At 38.1% G+C, this 18367-nt stretch overlaps 2 protein-coding genes across 4 annotated transcripts in view; both read right to left on the bottom strand.

The window, feature by feature from the left end:
* LOC127452801 (melanocortin receptor 5-like) overlaps nt 1-11000 on the bottom strand; it is a 75018-nt gene extending 64018 nt beyond the window's left edge. Inside the window, exon 1 of the mRNA XM_051718525.1 lies at nt 10906-11000. The gene's annotated coding sequence lies outside the window, so the exon portion shown is untranslated. The remainder of the gene's footprint in view (nt 1-10905) is intronic.
* The window catches only part of LOC127452802 (low-density lipoprotein receptor class A domain-containing protein 4-like), a 79215-nt gene that overhangs the window by 40850 nt on the left and 19998 nt on the right, over nt 1-18367 (bottom strand). Inside the window, exons 2-4 of one of the 3 annotated variants that reach the window (XM_051718526.1) lie at nt 14637-15146; nt 14338-14389; nt 10906-11046 (exon numbers count right to left, since the gene is read on the bottom strand). In XM_051718526.1, coding sequence (XP_051574486.1) covers nt 10906-11046; nt 14338-14389; nt 14637-14648 — 205 coding nt within the window. In that variant the 5' untranslated portion in view covers nt 14649-15146. The remainder of the gene's footprint in view (nt 1-10905; nt 11047-14337; nt 14390-14636; nt 15147-18367) is intronic. The other 2 variants (XM_051718527.1, XM_051718530.1) reach the window with 2 other exon arrangements.

The raw sequence follows: 18367 nt of genomic DNA, 5'->3' as shown, positions 1-18367 counted from the left end.
ACTGATTGTTGAGCTCTTCACATCAGACAAGGATCGAAATGTGACCTCCGCGACCTCTAACCCCCATCAACCTGTTTTAAAACTGTAGAGAGAATAGAAAGGAAAAACGTGAGGAGAAAGGAAGGGAGAGAGAGAGAGCCAGAAGAAAAAAGACCCAGGATTTTCTACATTTATGTGATTTACTTGTCTTATATCATATCATTTGTTGGTTGCTTTCATAAACAAATTGTAAATCTCTGATGGTTTGACAATACAACGAAATCCAGGACATGGCAAAGGATGTTTAAGGAATGTTCCAAGTTCAAAACAAAATAAACTTAATCAACAGCAGTTGTGGGATAATGTTCATAACCACAAACATTATTTATACTGATCCCTCATTTATGAAAAAAAAAATAAAAAATAAAAAATCACAGTTACCTCATAGAATTGAATGGCACCAGTCCATAAACGTTAAAATACACAGTTTCAAAAGTGTATTACAAAACAAAACAATATATGCGTTAACATTCTTTTAGTGTGACAGTTACAGTGTTTACCAGATTACATGGTTTACCCTTGTTACGTCTTCACAATGATGTTATAAAAAGTAGGCAAGCGATTTTATCACACTAAAATTGTTAATATGTATAATGTTTACGTCTCATGGCCATACTTTTGAAATATTGTGATTTTTAATGGTTATAGACTGGCACCATTCACTTCCATTGTAAGTGTCTTGCTGTAACCATAATTTGTGCTTTTTTTTTTTTTAGTTGATTCACTTGTATTGAGCCCAGAATGTTCCTTTAAGAAAATATGTCAACACCTTAGTTTAGCATAAAATGTTTTTATGTTATTAATGAAATATACAGTATTATACATTGCCACCTAGCATATTTATATTAGGGGGTCCTCAGGTTGGCTGAGAGTCTGGGTAGCAGGGTTCCTGGGTCAGAAAAGGTTGACAACCCCTTATGAACATCAAAGTGGGACATGATGTCCAGTGTGACAGGGACAAGGTCTCACTAAGTCTCGTGCTTGTCTACAGCTCTTGAGAAACTCTTCTCACACACATACTCTTGTGATGAGAGCTATTAACAAACACACAAACTGTTGAAGAGGTTGATTTACATACTCTTTAAAGTGTGCCGCTACCATGCCGCCTTCAAAGAGACAGAAAGTACCCCAAGCATTTATGCAGAGCGAATAAACATTTGTGGTTTTATGTGTGACGGTTGTTATAGGTTTTACAGCAAAGTTCTATTTTGGCGAACTTCTGTGTTGGCATTCTATGCCAGGAAAAGACAAATGTGAGCAGTGTTGTGGTTGTTCTCATCACAACCAGGGCTTTAGTGTACATAAGGTAAGATAATCCTCAGTGTGGTTTCTTCTGTGGAGTTAAGGTGTGGAATGTTGTCATGTTAAATCAGCATTGCTCGTAAACTAATACCTGCAGAAAAAGCATGATCTGTGGCCTGCATGATCTAGCACAACATAGACACTCACTTTTATCTCTTTTAAATCTATTGAAAATCAACTTCTCTGTGTGCCAGCACAATGGACATTACCATGTACTTCACCAGATAGCCCTCATGACCCTTCAAACCAGACTGAGACACATTCTGACAATCTTGTGGCTCGATTTAGAACCTGAAGTGTTTCATTTAAGGTTTTCCCTCTTAAAACTAGAGATACATTAAAGACCCATGAAATCAAAATTGTTTGAGTTTGTAGCTTTTAGTCCATGCGCATTAGCTTTGAAGCCATCCATACACATTTTAAATTTACATTCTTTGTCTTCTAGAGAGAAAAAAAAGCGGACCACAAATAATGATGACTAATCCTGCACTCCACAGATGTTTTTGTCCAATTAAATACTTTCAATAATGAGAATGTCCCTCCCCTTAACACCACCTGCAACCGAGTAAGTAGCAAATCATTGTTCATGGCTGTGATGTAACTAAAGCATTTTTACCTTTTTAAAAAGGAGGACGCACCCTTTAATATGTCCCACCCAAATTTCCTGCTTCAATAGAAAATACATCAATACAGCAAAGCAAAGTGCTTGTCAAGTGATTTCATGGGGTCTTTAGACTTTTGTCTATATGATTTATGCGTTTTTAAAAATGTTTTGTTTGCCTTACTTTTGGGACTTCTTGTATTGATGGCTTTATTTATCAGTCAAAAGCTGCTAAAAAATTATGTTGTTGGTAGTTGTTATTCTTGGTTATGTAGATCCCATCTCAAAATGTCTTTTATGTCGTAATCTGTTGAGGGTTTGGTCAAGTACAGACCCAGTGGGCACAGTGTGCTGGATTCAAATCACACTATTATCTAGACAGAGAATGAGCTTTGCCTATTATAAGGTCCAGTTAAGCAGCGTGAAGTCTGATTTTTCTTTGCTGTGTTTTGTTACATAATTCAATTGAGGATAGAGGCATGGGCGTTATGCTGTCTGAATATCTGCAGCCTCTGTAGTTTTAATACCCCAGTCAGACTTATCTTTCTGCAAACATTTTCAAGTGTGCAAGCACACACATGTAAGCACATTATAACAAATCTAAATGGAAGAGAAAACACAGACAAAATGAAATTAAAATCCTCAGAATTGACTCACTCGTTCTGTGTCCAATCACAGCTCAGCTCAGTCATGGCAGTTTTCAAAACTAATTAAATATTGATAAAGTTTTCACTTAAACAAGTCAAGTTTGCTAAAATTTCCATGACTTTTCTGACTGATCACAGACTGGGTGTATCAACTACATGACCATTCGTCCCTGTGTACACCTGGTATTAATAATTAATAATAATTGTATTTATTTATCACACATTATACATTTGCACATATACAGTGAAATTCTTTTTTTTTTTCACATATCCCAGCTAGGTTGGGGTCAGAGTGCAGGGTCAGCCATGATACAGTGCCCCTGGAGCAGATAGGGTCAAGGGCCTTGCTCAAGGGCCCAACAATGGCATCTTGGCAGTGCTGGGGCTTGAACCCCCGACCTTCTGATCAGTAACCCAGAGCCTTAACCGCTGAGCTACCACTGCCCCTATTAAGATGTAGTTTGGGTGATCCGTGTACAAGTGTACAAGCCAGATACTATACATCACCATTACACCTGGTTGTCTCTTTTGATCACTTGTGTTCAGATTTTGTGTTCAGGGGAGAGTCTTTGATATCATGAAGACATACATCAGTCATTATGTGCATGTATTACTGAATGATCATAAAGCACAAACAAGTAACTTTTATATTAAGTTATTGAGTCATACATACATGCATACATACAGTGCATCCGGAAAGTATTCACAACGCTTCACTTTTTCCACATTTTGTTATGTTACAGCCTTATTCCAAAATGGATTAAATTCATTATTTTCCTCAAAATTCTACAAACAATACCCCATAATGACAACATGAAAGAAGTTTGTTTGAAATCTTTGCAAATTTATTAAAAATAAAAAACGAAAAAAATCACATGTACATAAGTATTCACAGCCTTTGCCATGACACTCAAAATTGAGCTCAGGTGCATCCTGTTTCCACTGATCATCCTTGAGATGTTTCTACAACTTGATTGGAGTCCACCTGTGGTAAATTCAGTTGATTGGACATGAGTTGGGAAGGCACACACCTGTCTATATAAGGTCCCACAGTTAACAGTGCATGTCAGAGCACAAACCAAGCCATGAAGTCCAAGGAATTGTCTGTAGACCTCTGAGACAGGATTGTATCGAGGCACAGATCTGAGGAAGGGTACAGAAAAATGTCTGCAACATTGAAGGTCCCAATGAGCACAGTGGCCTCCATCATCCGTAAATGGAAGAAGTTTGGAACCACCAGGACTCTTCCTAGAGCTGGCCGCCCAGCCAAACTGAGCTATTGGGGGAGAAGGGCCTTAGTCAGGGAGGTGACCAAGAACCTGATGGTCACACTGACAGAGCTCCAGCGTTTCTCTGTGGAGAGAGGAGAGCCTTCCAGAAGAACAACCATCTCTGCAGCACTCCACCAATCAGGCCTGTATGGTAGAGTGGCCAGACTGAAGCCACTCCTCAGTAAAAGACACATGACAGCCCGCCTGGAGTTTGCCAAAAGGCACCTGAAGGACTCTCAGACCATGAGAAACAAAGATTGAACTCTTTGGCCTGAATGGCAAGCGTCATGTCTGGAGGAAACCAGGCACTGCTCATCACCTGGCCAATACCACCCCTACAGTGAAGCATGGTGGTGGCAGCATCATGCTGTGGGGATGTTTTTCAGCGGCAGGAACTGGGAGACTAGTCAGGATCGAGGGAAATATGAATGCAGCAATGTACAGAGACATCCTTTATGAAAATCTGCTCCAGAGCGCTCTGGACCTCAGACTGGGGCGAAGGTTCATCTTCCAACAGGACAACGACCCTAAGCACACAGCCAAGATAACAAAGGAGTGGCTACGGGACAACTCTGTGAATGTCCTTGAGTGGCCCAGCCAGAGCCCAGACTTGAACCCCATTGAACATCTCTGGAGAGATCTGAAAATGGCTGTGCACCGACGCTCCCCATCCAACCTGATGGAGCTTTAGAGGTCCTGCAAAGAAGAATGGGAGAAACTGCCCAAAAATAGGTGTGCCAAGCTTGTAGCATCATACTCAAAAAGACTTGAGGCTGTAATTGGTGCCAAAGGTGCTTCAACAAAGTATTGAGCAAAGGCTGTGAATACTTATGTACGTGATTTGTTTTTCGTTTTTTATTTTTAATACATTTGCAAAGATTTCAAACAAACTTCTTTCACGTTGTCATTATGGGGTATTGTTTGTAGAATTTTGAGGAAAATAATGAATTTAATCCATTTTGGAATAAGGCTGTAACATAACAAAATGTGGAAAAAGTGAAGAGCTGTGAATACTTTCCGGATGCACTGTACATACATACATACATACAGCTGAAGTCAGAAGTTTACATACACCTTAGCCAAATACATTTAAACTCAGTTTTTCACAATTTATTCGTAGAAAACATCCCATGTTTAAGGTCAGTTTGGATCGCTACTTTATTTTAAGAATGTGAAATGTCAGAATAATAGCAGAGAGAATGATTTATTTCAGCTTTTATTTCTTTCAACACATTCCCAGTGGGTCAGAAGTTTACATACACTTCCTTTGTATTTGGTAGCATTGCCTTTACATTGTTTAACTTGGGTCAAACGTTTTGGGTAGCCTTCCACAAGCTTTTCACAATAAGTTGCTGGAATTTTGGCCCATTCCTCCAGACAGAACTGGTATAACAGTTAGGTTTATAGACCTCCTTGCTCGCACATGCTTCTTCAGTTCTGCCCACAAATTTTCTAATGGACTGAGGTCAGGGCTTTGTGATGGCCAATCCAATACCTTGACTTTGTTGTCCTTTAGCCATTTTGCCACAACTTTGGAGGTATGCTTGGGGTCATTGTCCATTTGAAAGACCCATTTGCAATCAAGCTTTAACTTCCTGGCTGATGTTTTGAGACAGAATGTAGATATCCAAATAATTTTCCTTCCTCATGATGCCATCTATTTTGTGAAGTGCACCAGTCCCTCCTGCAGAAAAGCACCCCCACAACATGATGCTGCCATGAGGGGTTCTTCGGCTTGCAAGCACAGTTACATTTTTGTTTAATCAGACCAAAGCATTTCTCCAAATTTCTCCAAAAAGTATGATCTTTGTTCCCATGTGCACTTGCAAACTGTTTATGGTGGTTTTGGAGCAGTGGCTTCTTCCTTGCTGAGTAGCCTTGAAGGTTATGTCGATGTAGGACTCGTTTTACTGTGGATATAGATACTTGTCTACCTGTTTCCTCCAGCATCTTCACAAGGTCCTTCGCTGTTGTTCTGGGATTGATTTGCACTTTTCGCACCAAACTACGTTCATCTCTAGGAGACAGAATACATCTCCTTCCTGAGAGGTATGATGGCTGCATGGTCCCATGGTGTTTATACTTGCATCCTATTGTTTGTACAGATGAACGTGGTACGTTCAGGCATTTGGAAACTGCTCCCAAGGATGAACCAGACTTATGGAGGTACATCATTTTTTTTTCTGAGGTCTTGGCTGATTTCTTTTGATTTTCCCATGATGTCAAGCAAAGAGGCACTAAGTTTGCCCTAAAATACATCCACAGCTACACCTCCAATTGACTCCAATTAGCCAATCAGAAGCTTATTGGCTAATTACCTAAAGGCTTGACATAATTTTCTGGAATTTTCCAAGCTGCTTAAAGGCACAGTTAACTTAGTGTATGTAAACTTCTGACTAGAGTCCGACCGATATGGGATTTTTGAGACCGATACCAATTTTACAGGGGGAAAATTCACAGATTACTGATATGGTGGCCGATGTTTGCAAAACAGACCTTTTCTATGTGTATTGTGCATCAATTTTGCACCAATATGACTATGCAAAGGAACTCAGAAGGCTGCTTTCTAAAACAAATGTTTTTATCAAAGAATATTTGACATTATTAGTATACATTGTCAAATTCTAGAAATGAACACTGAGAAAACAAAGAATAAATAAAAATACAATAAATAGCTAAATAAACACCAGTACTATATGTTCAGTATCAGTCAGTTGCTGACCATTTAAATAAAGAATAAATAAAAATAAAAGAATTAGCTAAATAAAAATCAGTACTGTATGTTTAGTATCAGTCAAATGCTGACTATTTTAATACTGCCAATCAATTAGGGGCAGGTTGTAAAACAAGAAGCATTTACACATGCCGAGTCAAGAGATAAACAGCGGCAACGGTGTTACACCGTATGTCTGCTATACAAGTTCAGGGGAAACTTTCAACGGTCGAAACCAGACTTTTAAATGCAATGACTGGAATTGTTCAGTTGAAGGGGGTACCAAACTGTGAATTCTGAACAAAACAGTTTGGTGAATATATGTTTACACATTAGCTTCCACTCAGCTGACAACCAATGAAAGTAGCAACGTGGTTGGCTAGTTAGCTATAAGCTCGTTGTCACAGAGAGCAAAAGATGGACTTTATTTACTTTCCAGCATTGCGTCTCACCAACTAGGTAACAACGTAGCGTAAATTTATACTCAGACACAATCCACCACCGCACCGCTGTCTGCTGAGCTGCAAAAAGATGCTCTGACAAACTATAGCTGGCTAACATGGCAAACAGATATGATAAACTTGAGTGACATGGTTGTCATGGACAGGGTTAACACTTACCACGAAGACACCGCTTAAGTCCGCACCGCTTAACTCCGCACTGTCACCAGATCCACCTTCAGCTCAGCTCTGTAAACAAACTACGGAGCACGCTCTGCTGGACAAACTACATTATGACACCAATTCTAAAGCATTGTTTTCTGCATTATATGTTCTGAAAAAAAGTTTTCATATCTACGCATATCGGTAAACATATACGCCGATACCAATATATCTGTGAAAGGCCAATATCAGCCGATAAATTCGGCCGGGCACTACTTCTGACCCACTGGAATTGTGATAGTCAATTAAAAGTGAAACAATCTGTCTGTAAACAATTGTTGGAAAAATGACTCATGTCATGCACAAAGTAGATGTCCTAAATGACTTGCCAAAACTATAGTTTGCTAATATTAAATCTGTGGAGTGTTTAAAAAATGAGGTTTAATGACTTCAACCTAAGTGTTATTTAATATTAATATTTAATATTAGTATAATTACCTTATTAACCGAACAATAACATTTTCAGATTGCGAGGTTATTTCCCTTTAAATCAGCATGTAACAGGCAAAGTTTACACTCTTGTTTTATTAGATGGCACTCCGTTGCTGTGGCACTATGAGATTAATGTCTTTGTGTTTGAAGTGGACAAATCTCAACCGTTACAGCTATCTTTAGTGTCTGCATGTCTTTCACTTTAATGAAATTCATTCACAAACTCATGCAGTAAATTCGTGATAAAATGTCAAAAACATGAAAGAGTGGCTTGCGCCCAATTTTGAGCTTATTTGCACCATTTGCAAAGGAAATAAATAAGAAAAACAGCTGAAAATAACAAAGACAACAAGTAGGGAGATGTGGGTGATTTTTTATTTTCCAATTATTTTTTTGTCTCCTGCTACCCAATACTGCTCTCCTCTTTCAATAAACATAAAAAGAACGGCTTGTGCCCGTTTTTTGCATTTTGTGCTTATTTGCAAATTTTTTCATATATAAAAACAGCTGAAAATAATAATTTTATTTTCTAAATATTTTTTGTCTCCTGCTTCCAGTTGAGCATCTAACTGGTTTGAAATCTGTCATAGCGTTTGTGACTAGTCTCGGCATGTCGCAGGATTACGCACACTACCGTTCGTCGCAAGATCTGTGGGTGCATCACAATCAGCTTTGTAGTTCAGTAGTCAGGGCACTGGTCAGAGAGTCGTCCATTTCTAGGGCTGCCTCAATTGCAAAATTGTCCAGTGCAATAAAGTGTTCGCTCCCTTAAAATTCCCAGAATGCACTGTTAAAAAGTTAAAAATACACTCCTTCATATTTTTATCGTGAATGAGTCATAATAATATGTCTCTATTTTTAATGCATCTCTGCTGTGTATGATGCTCTCATGGTGTTTACTGGTTGCCAGTATTTGATAGTGACAACAGAACTATTCAACTGTTTTCCATTCATATAAATGTTAGCATTTCACAATGACTGTATTTTATATGTAATTTTACAGTTTAGGCATTAACATATAACTTGCAAAAGTGTGGCAAAGGGAACTTTTCAAAGAAATATCGGTGATTGGATCGGTATTGGCAGATCAATGTGTTAAAATATCCATGATCGGTATCAGCCTCAAATTTCCAGATCGGTGCACAATTATCATTTAGACCAATTTGTAAACTGGTTCAACTGCTACATTAAAAAGAACCAAATCAAAAGAATGATTTACATTACAAATCAGACATCTCTATGGTTTGCTAGCAGGTTTTCCTATACATAAGAGTAATATTTAGCTGATGAAATATTTTATTATTTTCAGAGCATGACTAGAAAAATTTATATTCATAATAGAAATTTCCATAACTTTTCCATGACTTGTTTAAAGTTTAAATGAATTTCCTTGACCTTTTTAGGCCTTTTTTTTTTACTATAAATTCTCCTCCCTGCTCAGTAAATCTCCACTTTAACTTTACTTTCACATTCATCTTCTTGTGTTTTTGGTGATTCACATTCTTCATGCATTTTGCCCCCTACTGGGCAGAAAGAAGAATTTCTAGGAAAAAATTACTTAAATATTGATCTGTTTCTCACCCACTCCTATCATATCATTGTCATTTTTGGGTGAACTATCCCTTTAATGGACAACATGCTTTACCCTTGTACACACCTGATACCAAGAAACACAAACAACTGATCAACAACTGACCAAAAAGATCACTACTGCCCATCCTTCAATCTCGGCAAAGCTTTTCATCATGCTCTTCAATAAACACCCTCTCTCACTCCCTCCTCCTCTGCAGAGGCTGTCTGACAGTCCTGACCACAATCCATTTACTGTGTGCAGAGAGAGAGAGAGAGAGAAAGAGAGAGAGAAAGAGAAAGAGAGAGAGATAGAGAGATTGTGCAGGGTGTCTAGACTGTATTCATGATCAATCTGTCTGGCCCCGCTGTAGACAGAGATGGCAAACTCGATTAGATCCTAAACATTTCCTCCGATTATGTCTTGCTCTCAGCATATTGCATCTTCACTAACATCTATCAGCATCATTCATCTCTCGATCTCTCTCTCCCTCTAGCAGTAAATGGCGACTGTTTGTCTGCTGGGGAAATGAGCATTATTGCTTTAAAGGAATAGTGTGAAGAGGAGGAGGGTGGGGCTGGGCCGTGAGGACACACACCCGGCCCTGAATCGGGCTAATCAGCCGTGAGGAGGATAAAGGTGAGCCGGAGGCACCAGTTCGAGAGAGAGAGAGAGAAAGAGAGAGAGCCACATGTGGCTGCCAGGCATGTGTGTCTGTGTTTACGCTGATTTAAGTTAATTTATGTTATTAAAAGTTACGTTTACTGTTCAGCCTGTTCCCGCCTCCTCCTTGCCCACCTTACCCCATTACAAATAGTTCACCCAAAAAACTGTTCTGTCATCATGTACAGACCCTCAGTCTAGCAGAATGTCCATGCTGCCCTTTTCCATCCAATAAAAGTAAAAAGTGACCACAACTGTTAAGCAAGATTTTAAAGGCATGATGTTTATTGAATAATGACACAAAGCTATCATTTGGCTTCAGAAGACTTGGTATTTAGTGCATGAGTGGTATGAACTACTTTTATTATATATTTAAAGTGCTTTTTGTCCTTTTTGGAGCTTGACAGCTCCTGGTCCCCATCCACTTTCACTGTATGGAGAACAGAAGTATGAACATCCTTCTGTGTTCCACATAAAAAAGAAAGTCAAATGGGTTTGGAATGACATGAGAGTGAGTAAATGACAGAATTTTTATTTTTGGGTGAACTTATCCTTGAACTTCAACTGAGAAAACCCCTCAGAGCAGAGGAAACACAGGGGAGTATGAGACAGCAAAAACAGATGACAGACTTTTGCACAGGGAGGACAGAGAGAGACAGAAAGGGCTGCAAGCTTTTTTGTTTTTTTGTTTTTGTCTGCTCTGATTTGCTCAAACTTGAAGACACAAAAGAGCTCTGGTATATCAAAGCTGACTGGCTGCCACAGTCTCACATTCAGACCACTTAGACACATACACACACTCCTTCTCAAAATTTCAGTGTGCGGAGACACCACTTAACACTCGTCTCACACTCACACCCTGCAGGTGGTTTGGACACTTTAAAGCCTGAGGAATTCAGATGAGAACTGTCCAATGAGAAGCAAGAAAACATCCTGCTGACCTCATCAGATGCAGAACACTTTGAAAAGGAGGACAGAAACAACAGGGAGAGAAGACAGACTCACAGCTGAAGATGGCAGATGCAGGATGCTGGGTGGAGATGGGGCAGTGCTCCTCATCACTGTTGTCTCCACAGTGGTTGAGCTGATCACAGACCTGCGAGTCCAGGTTCAGACATCTGCCATTAGTGCACAGGAATCTGCACTCTATGGACCAAAAAAAAAAAAAACCCACAAAACACGAGAAACCGCAGTGACTCATAGAGAAACAATTTCATATGTTAATCAATAACAATCAGAGTCCGTCTCTGTTTTCACACCTGCTGAATCAGGACTTGTCAAATTTCCGACCTTGTTTTGTTCTAGCCCTCGTGAAAGGAAACACTGATCCCTAGGAAAAAAACTATCCAAAACACATAGCAGAGCTTGTCTGTAAAAGACCTTAGGCCTGAAACTAACTCTACATAATTATGTGAATACAACTGCATTGCATTTTTAGCTATAGCAGATGGAAGAAAGTCATTATATTTTTGGAACATCATGAGGGTGAGTAATGACCCAATTTTCATTTTCAGGTGAACTATCACTTTAAAACTCAGTGACCTTACTATTGTACATCTTTACACTAAAGCGGAGTCTACACTTGGAAAAACTTCACCATGACACAAGAAACAAACAGAGAACTTCAAAATAATGTTTCAAAGGTTTTGGAACATTACTATAAAAACTTGTGTAAAATGGTGCTTCCTGGGTCTGAAGAAGCTCAACTGCAGGGATAGCTTCACTGTGCCCAAAACTTCTGCATATTTGTGGATCTCAAGAGGCAATAATCCTCTATATGTAGGTCACTGGCTCTTATAAATGGTCTTAAAATAAGTCTTATTGCAAGCATGCTTTTAAGGAAACTCAACACTGACCTGATAAGAGTGGATATTCAGCTCTATGGAAGAATCTAGACTATAAAGGATTAACCAGTGTCTGATCTCCTCTATACATAGAGGAGACCAAACAGTGATGACACAAGCACTCCAAACATCATCTTTTTAAGAGGAGGTGGTGCTAGACAAAACCAAGCCACACTCATGCAATCTGTCACAGGGTGTGACGTAGCCCAAAGTGGTTTTCGAAAGTGTTATTTTGATCTTTGGACAAACAAGTCAGCAGTTCTTTGCATTAACAGAGCATGTGAGCCACAATGAAAATAACATTCACCTGCACTTCAAGGGCAAACTGAGCAGCCCGGAAAACTTCCAGAATATTCTCCTTTCTACTCGAATCTTCTGCAATTCGAGAAGATACAATTTCGATTTGTGAAGATCTGATCGAGAAGATTCAAGAAGATCTAACAAGACAAGATTTGATTAAACAAGTTTAGATTAGAAAAGATACGAATCAAGATGATACGATTCCATTTGACAAGATTCAAAAGGAGAAGATTTAATTTGACAAGAAAAGATTAAATTCGAGGAAGATTTTATTTCACAAGGGAAGATATTATTCAAGAAGAGAAGATCAGAGAAGACAAAATTTTATATGATTCAACAAGATTAGATTCAATAAGAGAAGATTCAAGAAGATATGATTCAATTTGATCGAGAAGATTACAAAGGAGAATATCTGATTTGATGGGAGATCTTATTTGCTAAAAAAGATTCATTCAAGAGAAAATTTAATTTGACAAGGGAAGATACATTTAGAAGATTGGAGAATAGAAAATGTGTGAAGAGAAGATCCGAGAAGACAAGATTTGATTCGATTTAACAAGATTAGATTAGAGAAGATACGATTCGATTTGAGAAGTTTAGATCGAGAAGACTCAAAAGGAGAACATTTTATTCGACAAGGGAAGATATGATTTGAGAATACAAGATTTGAGAAGAGAAGATTTGATTGGATTTAACAAGATTAAATTCGATAAAGGAAGATTCAAGAAGATACAATTAAATTTGAGGAAATTTGATTGAGAAGATTCAACAGGAGAAGAACTGATTTAACAAGAAAAGATATGCTTTGATGAGACAAAATTTAATTTGACAAGACAGGATTTGATTCGAGAAATTTTATTTGACAAGGGAAGATATGATTCGAGAAAATTCAAGAATAGAAGACAAGATTTGATTTGATTCAACAAGATTAGATTCGATAAGAGAAGATTCAAAAACATACAATTCAATTTGAGAAGATTCCATTGAAAAGATTAGATTCGATGAGAGATTTGATTTGACAAATGAAGATTCAATTAGATGAAAGAAAATTTAATTTGAGAACATTCAAGAAGAGAAGATCTGAGAATACAAGACTTTATTTTTATTAAACAAGAGAGGAGAAAAGTCAATTGAGAAGATTCAACAAGAGAAGATTTGTTTTGGTTAGAGATGCTTTGATTCAACAAAAGAAAATTTCATTTGATGAGAGAAGATTTAAAGGGTATGTTCACCCAAAAATCATCATTTACTCACCTTCATGCCATCCCAGATGTGTATGACTTTCTTTCTTCTGCAGAACACAGATTAAGATTTTTAGAAAAATATTTCAGCTCTGTTGGTCCATACAATGCAAGTGAATGGACACCAACATTTCGACGCTCCAAAAAGCACATAAAGGCAGCATAAAAGTAATCCATATGACTCCAGTGTTTAAATTCATATCTTCAGAAGTGATATGATAGGTGTGGGTGAGAAACAGATAAATATTTAAGTCCTTTTTTTATCATAAATTCTTCTCCCTGCCCAGTAGGGGGCGATATGCATGAAGAATGTAAATCACCAAAAACACAAGAAGAAGAATGTGAAAGTTAGTGTAGATTGACTGAGCATGGAGAATGTATAGTAAAAAAAGGACTTAAAAGTTTATCTGTTTCTCACCCACACCTATCATATCACTTCTGAAGACATTGATTTAACAACTGGAGTCTGATGGATTGTGTTTATGCTGACTTATGTGATTTTTGGAGCTTCAAAATTTTGGCACCCATTCACTTGCAGTGTATGGACCTACAGAGCTGAGAGATTCTTCTAAAAATCTTCATCTTTGTTCAGCAGATGAAGAAAGTCATACACATCTGGGATGGCATGAGGGTGAGTAAATGATGAGAGAATTTTCATTTTTAAAAGAACTATCCCTTTAATTTGAGAAGATTTGAGAAGAGAAGATTCAAGAAGTTTTTTTTTTATTATTTATTAAAAACATACATTCGTTGAGAGCAGATTCGATTCAATTCCAGTCTAGATTAGGCTAGATGATAAAAGATCAAAGTGAAGTGAAAATTTAAAAAAAATATATATAATTATTATAATTATAATTATTATATAATTAATTATAATTATAATTATAATTATAAATTATATAAATTATAATTATAAAAGAAGACATTGCATGATAAAAAAAAAAAAAATTTCTTCTTCAGTTCTTGTTCTGCGCTCTGTCTGCAGTGTATAGCCAATCAAGTTTAAGTTTAGTACACAGCACAATCTCTAACCCCCTCCACTCATCTCGTACTTTCTCTCCTCTTTCTCTGCATTCCATTCCAGGCAGGGGAGAGAAATGCAGCCTGTCGAAGAAATGGAGCAGAGAAGGATGAGAGGGGGGGGGGTTAGGAGTGAGAGCGGCTTTGAATATCAGAGCAACACAAAAAAAAAAAAAAAAAAAACTTCAAGATTTGTAAAGCGCAACATGACCCCTCCTCATGAACATAATCTTTATGGCTGGCATGAATCATTAAACCCAAATTCATGCCAAAGCTCAAAGCTTATCCCTTAAATCCCAAACTGAGGTTCTAAACCTGATCTGCTGCTCACCTGTGAAAGCATTGGTGGCCGGTAGGTCAGCCTCCTGCATACTGCTACCGCCGCTCTGCCCGTGTGCGTGCCCACGTTATTGGCTCGGATTGTCTGAGGGCTCCTGGGGGCCGAACAGCCACCGTGCTGCCATTTTCACCTCATGAGTCCATGGCTCCTGCTTCCGCCGCTGCCCTCTCCCTCCTCAAAGGGCAAATCAACTCCAGAAAAAGGGCGGGGGGGTAAAAAGTCTTCGGTGACAGTTGGGCTCTTTTCAACGAGGATCAGGGTGGGGTTGCCAGGGCAACCAGCACACCGATTACCCTCCCAACCAGAGCCAGCCAGCCATAGCTGTGTATGTGTGGGAGAGAGAAATATTCAGACAGGTACTTGATTGAGAGCAGGTGCTTGATAGCTGGTTTACGTAGGGAACGTGTAGTTGCTGCTGCTTGTCCTGTGTGGATAAACTCTTCTCAGTGTAACAGCATGGTAATCAGCATGCCCCACATCATCCTTCAGACCACAAGCTCACTGCAAGTCAGAAAGAGAGAGAGTGTGTGTGAGAGACAATAAAAGGGTGAGCGGGAGAGAGAAACTCTGTCAACTGGCTAAAATACAAACAAACACAAATTAACTGGCAAAAGGTAAACAACTCCCTTAAAAACATTTACCATGGTTACCATAGTAATGGTATAGTTATGGTTCCAGTATAGTTTTGAGCAGTTATTGTTACTACAGTAAAATTTTATTCATGTGGACTGGAATCTTTCTTTCAGAATCTTTTTGTTTCATTTTGTCATATTTGGATGTCTAATACAAATATCACAGTTTTATTGAACAATAATTGTTTAATTATCCTTACAAAATGTTTATGGCATTACCATAAGAATATACCATGGAAAAACTATGGCAAAACTCTGTTTTTGAAAAAGCCCAAAAAAGTCACATGATGAAGAGCAAATACCTTATATTATACATTACTTTAAATGAAATTTAATACATTACTTGTAGCTTAGATTGCGCAGACAACACATTCTGACAAACTTCATGTCTGCTAGTGATTGGCGGCAGATAACTTATGTCAGAGAGCAACAGCATGTCAGACAATTTTGGGAGGTAACAGTACTCAATCATTTTGATGACAGGCTTTGGCATTTTAGGATGACCAGAGCACCATTTGAGATGCTGTGATGACATATTATTGGTCTGCTGCTGAATCTGATTGTGAGAGAATAATTCAGTTGAAAGTGAAAACGAAAACCGAAAACAAATGAAATTTGTAGTAGAACATAACCGAAAACCAGAACAAAGTGAGTTTACATTGTTCCAGACGCAATTTTTAAATGCTGGTAACCGGTTATAACCGGTTAATTTTGTTCCGATAATTTAAAAAAAAACTAAAGGCCAAAGGGTTTATCAAAGTAAGTTTTTGGAACTATACCACTTCATGATGCCTGAAAAAATGAAACACATGCTTTGATTCTGAAGGAAACTGTTGCATCACACATTTCTTTGCCTAATTGCCCATTGTGGATGTCGCATTCTGTGAACAACTATAATTACTACATTACTTGTTACTTGTTTTAACAACTATAATTACTACATATACATGCACAGCTAATCCAGATACAAGGAAAACATTATTAGAGGTAAAAATAACATTTCTCAGTTGTTTCCAAGTCTTCACTGGATTATTGTTAGATATGATGCATTAATACAGATTTGATGCTGCTGGGATTTGACTGAGAAGCAGATCTGTAAATAAAATTATACTTAACTGTTAATTAACTGCTTGTGATGATTTCTATGCCGATAAATCCACCACACAGGAAAAAAAACAATTGCTTATTTTTGCTTATTTTGGTGAGGCAAGTGGCTTATTTTGGGCTTATTTTTCCAGACCAGGTCGTTTGTTTCTCTTGTGAGATCTGGCAACACTGTAATTAGTATTTCACCCACCCCTTTGCACAGAGCACTGTCATTTTAAAAAGAACATTATTAACCTCTCTTTCATTTTGTTCTAACCGATAACCTTTTGGAAAGGAGACTGCGGAACTTCTGAACCGGAACGGAAAAATAAAAGTTTTTGCTCAGAACAAACCGAAATGAAAAACATTTCGTTTTTAGTCCCTGATGCAGTCACATGAGTTTTTTTTTTTTATGTGCATCTACGAATGTAATTTGTAAATGTGTTTTCATCATGATTCATGCATATGACTTGTAACCGAATAAAAATAAATACAATCTATCCACCTCAAGGGAGCGTTTAAATTGTTTATGCGCATTTGGAATTTTTTTTTGCATCTTGGTGTTTTCATCCAGCAGTTTTTATGTGATATCCAGGCCCATGATGGTAGAATATCTGTGGAATTTGTTTTGCATTTTCTGCGCGGATTTTGAGGGAAAAACTGCAGAATTCTGTGGAAAGGATTTAAACCTGGTAAAATGTGTTAAATGGAGATGAATGTAGTATACTCATATTGGTAGCTAAAAGTATACACAAATTTGCAAATAATATTTAATTAACAAACATACAAGGGGTGGGAGATGTGTAGAACTTTTGTGAACGACAGAGGTTGCAATTCTACAGAAATCTACGGAATTGTATGCACGCAGATATTATCTGGGCCTGGTGATACATCAAAACAAACATGAAGACATGGATGGAAACCCAGCTACTGGTAGCACTTTATTTTACAGTACTGTTCTACATTTACGTACTATATAATTACAACTACTACAGTAATTACTAGGTACTAACCCTAACCTTAAACCTAACCCCAACCTTAACCCATATTAAGTACATGTAGTTACCTAATATTACTCAGTACTTTCTTGGGTAAATACACTGTAAGTTTACTGAAAGTACACGTACTGTAAAATAAAGTGCAACTCAGCTACTAATGGTATGATGCATGGTACTGCCACAGTCATTTTTTAAGTGCATGAAAACTATGGTTATCACAGTATATTTGTGTAAGGGCTGATCTTTATTCATTGGAATATTAGTCTACTGCAGGCCTGACAGACTGTTTGGATTAAACAAGAATTAGCAGCAGTGGGAGGCTGACACATCAATATTTTATGTTCATTCTGTAGTTCTTTAGTAGCAACAAAACAACAAGTTTCTGTGAAGAGATGCACATTAGTATCTACAACCCTCAGTGGGAGAGACAGCAGTTAATGACCGTTACATAACACGCCACAACCCTTTACTGGACACCGAGATATCACAAGTCACAGCTAATGTTTCTTAATATCATTGATTGAACTTCTTAGAAAAACCACTCCAGTTTGTCTCGGAAAAGACTAGAGCAACAGACAAAGAAGAACATGTCCTCAGTCAAACTTTAAAGCTCTCTGACATCCCAGCGGACGTCGCGCTGAGCCCAGACTGCCGACTACACATGGGCTGTTTTACTTAGATACACGGCATGCCCTCACCTTGTCTGACCCCTGCCAAGCCTTCCAGTGAGTGCACAGATCCATCACGCAATAAATTATATTTCACACACATGAAACAAGAGAACGTTGTCCAGATCAAACAAAGACCAAGATGCACGCAGTCAAGTGAGGTCGTTTCAGGACACCACTACTACAGCGAACACAGATAAGACAGATGAACATCTGCCAGATGTTTAGATTTACTTTTCTTCATTGTTATCTCTTTGTTCCCCAGTGTGTCCCTTTCTGCAAGGTTCTGCTCTCAGAGTAGGGAATAAAAAAGGCTGAACTTTGGGGAAAACCAACCA

Source organism: Myxocyprinus asiaticus, chromosome 15 (genome assembly GCF_019703515.2).
Source record: "Myxocyprinus asiaticus isolate MX2 ecotype Aquarium Trade chromosome 15, UBuf_Myxa_2, whole genome shotgun sequence".
In the NCBI taxonomy this organism is placed as follows: domain Eukaryota; kingdom Metazoa; phylum Chordata; class Actinopteri; order Cypriniformes; family Catostomidae; genus Myxocyprinus; species Myxocyprinus asiaticus.
The sequence above is the reverse complement of the archived record's forward strand: the minus strand, read 5'-3'. Positions and strand labels throughout refer to the sequence as shown.